The sequence below is a fragment of the Platichthys flesus genome, chromosome 6 (genome assembly GCF_949316205.1).
Source record: "Platichthys flesus chromosome 6, fPlaFle2.1, whole genome shotgun sequence".
Taxonomy (NCBI): domain Eukaryota; kingdom Metazoa; phylum Chordata; class Actinopteri; order Pleuronectiformes; family Pleuronectidae; genus Platichthys; species Platichthys flesus.
The window spans coordinates 14,844,537-14,853,019 of NC_084950.1; the positions used below are offsets into that span (position 1 = coordinate 14,844,537).

General features: G+C 44.1%; 1 protein-coding gene across 1 annotated transcript; it reads right to left on the bottom strand.

The window, feature by feature from the left end:
- Nucleotides 1-219: 219 nt before the first annotated feature.
- Nucleotides 220-8,200, bottom strand: pidd1 (p53-induced death domain protein 1). The gene is made up of 15 exons (XM_062390862.1): nt 7,334-8,200; nt 6,741-7,154; nt 6,448-6,600; nt 6,271-6,322; nt 5,970-6,171; nt 5,603-5,752; nt 5,334-5,507; nt 5,099-5,246; nt 4,882-5,017; nt 4,645-4,795; nt 3,752-3,875; nt 3,481-3,596; nt 2,782-2,889; nt 2,312-2,508; nt 220-1,615 (listed from the first exon to the last, which is right to left on the bottom strand). The coding sequence occupies exons 1-15, from the start codon at nt 7,755-7,757 to the stop codon at nt 1,345-1,347; spliced, it is 2,820 nt and encodes a 939-aa protein (XP_062246846.1). The 5' UTR covers nt 7,758-8,200; the 3' UTR covers nt 220-1,344.
- Nucleotides 8,201-8,483: the final 283 nt, after the last annotated feature.

The following is an 8,483-nucleotide window of genomic DNA, read 5'->3' on the forward strand; positions in this document are numbered from 1 at the left end:
TTTTATACGCAGTGGATGGATAGGGGGGGTGTGGGGGATGTGGTCGTGGCGTCATCGTGACGTTTCATCCAAACCCCACGACCTTGAACGTAAAAATAGAAAATGTCCAGCGTGCAAATATTAGTGAATGAATGGGAGCAAGCAGCAGTAAGTATTACAGCTGTGTCTAACGACAGGCACAGAGAACAAGGTGGAAAGAAAAGAATGGGGTATTTTTGTTTGTATCAGTTTTACTCACAAGAAGCATTAAATTCATACATTAGAAAAATCGAACACGAGTCACTGAGTCTGTGCTGCAGCTCGAATGGTTGCCCAGTGACCAAAGGCACACACGGAGGACATTTTAATCAACCATCAAAACTGCCTCGTCCTGCACTTTGACGGTTATTCAGGCCTCAGAGACTGTGCCATGGCTTCTGTGTGTCCTGGACACGTACAAATAAAACATACAGAGGACAAGAAATTAAACAAAAAGGTAAGGCATGATGAAAGGATTCGAATAAATTAGTGCTGTTAGTGTAATTAAACAAGTAATAAGATGAAATACCGAGGCAAATTCAGATACTGGGTCATCATTACGAGATGTCAACACAATTATGAGATAAGTGAAATATAATTTTGCAATACAATTACTATTAAATTGGTTATACATTAATTGACGATTAAGACATATCAATTCATCTGTGATATGCGAAAGTCACTATTTTGAGGCGCGTCAATTATGCAATATCGGGCCTGCAATATACATAAATAAAATGTTGACACTTTAAACCTCACTTAATTATGAGATACTGAATGAAAGTAACACTTAACCCAGAAGCCAGAGTACAAAGAGAAAACAGGGAGCACACGCAAACTTCACACAGAAAGTCCCCGGTCCAAGCAGGACTCAGACCAGGAACCTTCTTGCTGTGAAGCTACAATGCTACCCACTGCATCACTGTGCCCATCCAAATCCTAACTAAGACAATATGATCATAGAGTAAATGTGCATGATGTCCCATTAGAGTAAGTCAAAATTGTGGTTTGGTATCTCATAATTGTGAGTATCACTTTTCAAACTTTTCTCTGTTCTCAGCAGAAACAAGCTGTTATAGTATCAAACTACATGTTGAGACCGTTTCGAAAAGGAGTGTAAAGTGTTGGGAAAATAAAGCCACAGACGATCATCTTCTTGCAGTTCATCCCATTCGTGATCCGTGATTGTTCCTCTCCAGGGAATATGAAAAAGCTGCGGCCAGCTGGTAGCCGGCTATCATGTTTGTGAAGAGGAGAGTTTTGCGCCCCAAGACAGTTGTTTCGACAGCAGGATGAGACGATGGGGGCGCACTCTAAACAAACTGGTTACTCATGTGTACGGCAGCCATCTGTAGCCAGCGCTGCCTCATCTACTGCTGTGCTTTCTTCAAGGGGGGAAGTTTCTGCTTCCAGGCCCAATCTCCTCAGTGACTGTGAGTACTTTCTCCTTCCTATGTTGACAATATCCTCAATCTCATCCGCAAGGTCTCTCCTGCCGCTCTCCATCATCGCATCCACCAGCTTGGACACAGCCCCTGGCCCGGCATTCCTTGCCCAGTGGAACAGCATGTCCAGCACCAATGCTCCCAGGTTGTCCCTAGTGGAGAGAACAGGACATACACGCGACACTTTACATCACGTCTCCTTCTGCAGTGACATATAAATTATGTAAGCGTTCCCACGTTGAAATCTTGAACACAAAACCATCAAAACACGTTTTTTATAGAATTTTGCATATAGTATCATTTTCCCCCGCCACCTCCGGGATGTGATAGAGGAGGTTTTCTGAGCGTGACTGGAAGGGGGAGGGCCAGATGAGCATCAATCTGTGTGTAATCTCCTGCCGTGTCCCAGATGGCTTAGTGATGGCTGACAGTGCAGATTAAAACAATCAAAACTCTCTACCATTTCTCTCCCACTGCCGTTTCCTTCAATCACATAACATCTCACTACATTTCGTCCCTGAGAGGCTTCGGCTGTGAAAACCCATGTGCACTGATTACATTATTCTCTTATGTTAAGTAGTTCTGCTGCAGTTTGACTCTTTGTAGTCTACCCTAAGCATTGTAAAAGTTCCATAATAGGTGTACGTTCACTTTCCCATCAAAGATAAGATCTGCTTTCACATGAATGTGAATCTAACCTCTTAAACTCTTCAATGGTTTGTGTTTCACTGACAACAATTGTTCTTCCAACACAACTCTATTTCTTTTCTAGTGAATGTTTTCGAAGTAACCAAATATTTCAGGCTGCATTTGTTGAGTTACAGTTTGGCAGAGTGGTTCATTCCAACCTGTGTTTATACTGGATGTGGTCCAACTCCTGGTAGCTTAAGCCAAGATTGATGCCAATAACACGCCAGTCGTGTCCTATCTGAAGAGAGATGGACAGCAGGTTGGATTCTGTCAGATAGCCGCTCTCAGGGTCACCCAGGTTCAGAGGAGGATATTGTATCTCCTCCAGGATGTAACTGTTGTCTGAGTTTAAAGCCTATGGAGGAAAAACAGAGGGGAGGCCGTTAATGCAGGATTTGTTCTTATTTGTAGGAAACAAGCGTTATTTGTGTTGCCTTGGTGGAAAGATATACACATCTAGTTTTGATACAATAATATGGATTTAAGGAACATTGTACATCATTTTTTCGGGAATATTGAAAGGATATAATAAATAAAACTATGACATACTGATTCATACACTGTCAAAGAATACAAAGTTATCATATAAAAACAGTAAAATATTAAAGCTTATGTCAAATCCACTGACTGGAAGCCTTAGCAGCAAAGTTGCGAGCCACTGGTTGTCGTGTCCTTTCCTCGTTCTCGCTACTTCCTCTGGTAGATTACTGGGAATGTCCCCTCTATAAAAGGAAACCTGCAACAGAGGGACAAAGCACATTCAGCGTGTTGTCTGAACAATACTTTCAAACTGATAAAGATACTCCTCACGACACACATATAGAAATATCCAGTAAACATTATATGCAATATATTCTACCAAATAATAATTACCTTATGATGTTCCCCTTAAATTGGTTAATGAAGCTGTTTGTGTTAAATAATCAGTTTTATGGTACATTTTTAGGCTGAGTTTTGCAGTTTGATGTATAATATATTTAAAGATTTTTAACTCGTTTACATATACATTAAAAGGAAAGAAAATATTAGATTATAAACCTTCAAAATGTACTATGGATTTGAATCGAAAGAGTCACAGACATTAAAACAACTAAGTGTTTTTATTACAGTGTACAGAGGTCCTTCTGTTTTACCAAGTGTACGATCTATAACTTTTTTCTAGTTTTTATAGTGTAGGTGAGGGTTGCTCTGTCCTTGCAACATATGTCCATTATGTCATCTGGATAAGAAAGATACAACATGTGCCCCTTTATTTTACACTAGAAAATATAAAGACTATATTTCCAGCTGCTGCATTCTTGTCTGCAGATTATGGTGTTGGTCTTACTTGTCCCCTCACTGGCCCCTTCTGACCCTGAGCTGGACAGATGTACACTTCCTTCAGATTCTTCAGGCTGGAGTAAAACACGAAACACAGTCTTCCTTGCACACAGTCTGGTCTGTCTGGATAAAACAGGAAAACATCATCATCAAGACTTCAAACAATAACAAAAGAAGGATAATTATTATACAGAAGCATTACATAAGACATTGGAAGGAAAAGGAACATAGGAAGAGAACTGTTTATTTAAGATAGAGCCTCAAAGAGGACTTCAGACCTGTGCTGATATCCAAGCCCCTCTCGAAGCCGGCGAAGAACTGCTCTCCTTCAAGTAGGTCACACAGGTCTGACGGCTGAGGTCCGTCATACTGCTCTGACAACGACTGCACTCGGCCTTCCACCTGGACAGGAAACATCACTGTCACTGCTCAGCATTAATGCATCAAACATAACACTGACATTCAACCATGGAGGAGAGATACATCACTGAACAGAATAATGGATGGTTTGTCGAATGGGCAATACAACAATTAATTGTGTACAATGCAGTAACAATAACAAATCAATTGTTTATATCTCAGCCTCACCTGTGCCCTGTAAACAAAATTGTCTTAGTGAATTGTATTTTCCCAAAAATTGTGTACATTTTTCATAAAAATGTTTACCTTCAGAACTGGCAACCAGTCTACTCAATTTTCACACTTCCTTTAAAACACAGATTTTGACATTTCGTTGGTAAAATACAAACGTTTGTGATGCCTATGTCACATTCTGGCCACTAGATGTCGTCCAGTGAACATGAAGCATCTTTGCTGAAATGGTTCAGAGCTTCATGAAGCTTCATCCCCCCATCATTATGAATTGCTGCAAAGTACTGAATGAAGTATTCCAGACCTAATTTTACAATAATGAAGCAGCCAAAAGAGTATGTATTGTATTATTTGTGAAGCCTGAATAGTAAAGTATAACTTGATGCTCCACATTCCTCATTCTCATGAAGGCGACAGACTGATCTTCTAATATTCCCACTCTAAAATGACATAAAAAATTAAATAAATAAAATTAAGACCTTTTCTAATATTATTATGACTTTATTCTAGAAATCTCAGATTGTTTTTCCTTTAAGAGAGTCTAATACACTGTCGTAGCATATAGATGACAATGACCAACCTTGTTCGAAGGCAAACACTGGAGCAAAACTTGTGAGGGATCCTGCTTCCGCTGGAGGACGAAGAACTGGACTTTAAACTGTTTCAGTCGTTGATAGACCTGCCTGGCCACACCACTAACATATCGCTGAGTGGTGTACCACAGCCAGTACCTGTAACGGACGACAAAGAGCTGTGTTGATACTATGCACATATATATAGTCAAACTACATGTTAATAATGTATCACAGACACTTACCAGGAGAAATGTTTAATGTAGAAAACAGCATACAAATGAGTGAAGCAGAGAGACACTTGTGATGTGATGTCAGTCCAGGTTTGGGCAGTGGGGTCCCCGTGGAGCACATGCAAACAGGTCTCATCAACTGTATGGCCTGCGGAAGCATCAGACATTTAAATGTAGGCGGATGCATGCTGTTATAAATATGTATAAAAATGCACACGGCAAAGTCTACCTGTGACTCCAGGTGGCAAAGGGATCTGAACTTTGATTGGCTGCAGGAATTGCATGTTGGGAGTCTGGGAGAGGCAGAGAAGAGGGCTGACTCTGGCCTGAGGGTCACCACACAGCGCCTGCACCTCTGACACAGACACCTGCAACACCTACAGAAAATAACGCCTTTAACATCCCTGATACCACACGGACAGACTGATGTGGTGAGCTTGCACAGGCTGTAGTGCAGTTTGTACCTGGAGTGTTATGGTACGGGTCTGTGCGGTGCAGTCTGGAGGGAAGTGGAGCTTGATTCCAGGGTCAGAGCTGGAAACCAGCAGCGCTCCAGTTGGTGTAACGGAGCAAGTGTCCTTCACTAGACGGGACACCGCCATAAACCAGGAGAATTGGCTCACTGAGCAGCACGCCAGCTACGGGGAGACGACAGGGGATTTTGGGGGTTTTACAATAATGTAACAATACAACTGCATTGGTGTTCGCTTAAAGTGTGAAGTTTGTGCTTTACCCTGGCGGGACGTCCTCCAGGGTGACTGCTATGGCCCTCGCTCCCCCTCCTCAGATCAGTGGGCAGGGTGCTCCACGACTGTCCATCAAACCTCCGCACGACCACCTCCTTTCTTTTTGTTCGATTATATGGCACACACACCTGCACAGGCTGTAGGGATTTTAAAGTCTGAGTTTATTAACATCATGCAGAGTGTAGAAAATATTAACCATGATTCTTGAAATCGAGAAGGACCAATACAATGCATAGAATCGGTATCTGTGGCTTACTGACCATATGATTTTATATAGAAAGCATATATAATTCCACAATAGTGACCTGACAGAACGTATGTGGTTAAAGATGTGAATAAGCAAATGAAATGCACCTTGAGAAAAGTAATCCCATGGGGACGCAGTTCCAGAGGGCGACTCAGCAGGATTTCATGCTCCTCCAACCACACCCACTTCTTTTGTGGCCTTTTCTCAACCCACTCCAGTCTTGTGGTTGTCACTAGGCACCCCGGGGGGAACAGCAGCTCCCCCCCCCCGGGGAGAAACACATGACAGCCAACCAACGAAACACAGAAACTGACGGGCAAACAGAAACATGACGTATTTAATCATGACCTCCTCAGTAATGAATGAACTGAATGAGACAATGTTTCCATGCTGAGAGTGACACTGTACCTGTGCTGATTCAATCCCAGGTGCAACTCTGGGATTTCTGCTTCAGCTTGATCTGGTTAGAAAGCAGTAGTCTAACCGAGATTGTATATACTTGCAGCTTTTAAAAATGTATCCAGTAACTATACACAAAAAATTATTTGAGCCGGGATCAGTTAGAAGTCTTTTGCCTCTACTCACCAGGTATAGGAGACAGAGGAGGAGGGGTTAGCGGCCGTCCCATAGGATTGTCCCGCACGTCTATTTTCAGCTGAGGCAGTTTGTTCAGACAATGTGGGATCGAGCGGAGCTGATTGCTGGAGATGAAAAGCTCCTTGAGCGAAAGGAGAGAGCCTGGGAAACAAAGGCAAATACAGTTTTTCAAATCTCTTTAATTCTTTATTTAGGATTTTCACTTGATCCAAAAAAGGAGAACTCTTGTGTATGGTTATAATTGTTTTCCCTGACACACCCACTCACCCTTGCACCCTTACCCAAGGTCTCTGGTAGCTCTTTCAGTTTGTTGTGGGACAATTCCAGCATAACAAGCTCCTCCAGAGAACCTATTTCCTCAGGTAGATGCTGGAGGAGATTGTGCGATACGTCCAGCGCCTGCAGCGCTTTCAGCCGACCCAGACTGGGAGGAAGGGAGACCAGCTCGTTCCCCAGGAGGGAGAGGTAGGTGAGGGAGGTCAGTAGGCCTATGTCGGGAGGCAGAGCTGAGAGGCGGTTGTGGCAAATGAGCAAGGAGGACAGCGTGGGAATGCTGAGCAGGGCGGAGGGCAGACAGGAGAGCTGGTTGAAGGAGAGATCCAGGTGCACCAGATGAGAGTGGGCGGAAACAGATGAGGGCAGAGTGGTGAGGAGGCCAGGCAGCGGGTCACCTCTCGAGTCATAAAAACGGTGTCCTGTAATAGGAAAGACAAGTTGTCAGAAGCAGCAATAAGGGAGAGGAGCATTTAGAAAACAAAGAATGATTATAGCATTTAAACACATAACTAACTTTATCCCCTCAATGTCAAATAAACCATTAAATCATCTTAGTCAACAAGCAACTGATGCCACATTAAATTAATCAGAAAAATACCCCGAACAGCCAGTGACCGCAGTTCTGTCAGATGAGGTAGAACGTCTACTGCCGCATCCAGCCCTGGTTTATCTTCAGAGCCCAGTCTCAGGTACCGGAGCCCCCTCAGCTGCACGGGGACCGACGCCCACAGCAGGGGCAGCGCGGCTGCTCCCCCCTGGTACACATCCAGGGTCAGCCTTGTGTCAGTCAACACGGCAGTGACCTCCACAGATGGAGGCAAGGGTGGAGTCAGAGACAGGACCGAGGAAGATGATGATGAAGAAGAAAAATCTGCTTGATGATGGACGGAGCCGCAGGAGGCAGAGGAGAGACTTGATATGGAAGGAGCACAGGTGTCCATGAGGCTGGTGGGAGAGGCAGAGGGAGCAGCTGGGCTCTCATCCCTCTCTGGCTCCAGCAGCTCTGCTTGGTCTTCAGACATGACCCCTCAGAGCCAAAAATGTCCGAGGGACCCTGGTTCTCCACCTAGGGATGATGTCACTTCATCCAAACCGTACCCATCCTCTTCTTCAGCAGCTGCTCCTTCCTCACTGAAGTTGGTACCAGTTACCTGCTGGCTCACGTGTTTTCTCTCCGCATGGTGTGTCTGTCATCGCAGCATCGGTGCGACCATAAAAACTCATCATGTACTAGACATGATAGCTGAGAGCTGGTCTGAGTTACAGAAGCTTATTAGCTAAGCACAGCTAAGTGTCAGCCTCACCATATTTACATGAATATAAGCTATGATTTAAACATCTGTTAGTTCGTATGGCAGCGTTATATATACATGTATGTCCCGTTACTATTACCTCTACCAAGCTAATAAAGTGTCGATCACTAACTACTGAGCTACATTAGCCTCGTTGTTGACCAACCTCTCTGCTTCGTTTACTTCCGTCAGCACGAAGGGTTTTCAAAAGAAGCTCCTGTGTCACAAGTGGGCGTTTGTTTTCTTCACCGGACATAGACGGGCGGAGTATATTCTAGTGTTTGTGGCCAAAGGGGATAAACCCCGCCCGTACGGTTGTTGCCGGGTCAAACACCGAGCGCCTCGATTCAAGCGCCGCCAAAGTTTCACTGAAGGGCGGGACCGTTGTGTTCAGCGTGTCTCGTCGCTGTAGGTCCCGGGTAGGCCAGCGGGTGGCGCTGTTTGATCTGATTGATA

Excerpts from the sequence above, each read along its gene's own strand:
- pidd1 (XM_062390862.1), bottom strand. The coding sequence starts at position 7,757 with ATGTCTGAAGACCAAGCAGAGCTGCTGGAGCCAGAGAGGGATGAGAGC. Across the intron at positions 6,172-6,270 it reads CTGGGATTGAATCAGCACAG|TTTCTGTGTTTCGTTGGTTG; the intron begins GTACAGTGTCAC and ends TTTGCCCGTCAG. Across the intron at positions 2,509-2,781 it reads CTTTGCTGCTAAGGCTTCCA|GCTTTAAACTCAGACAACAG; the intron begins GTCAGTGGATTT and ends TTTCCTCCATAG.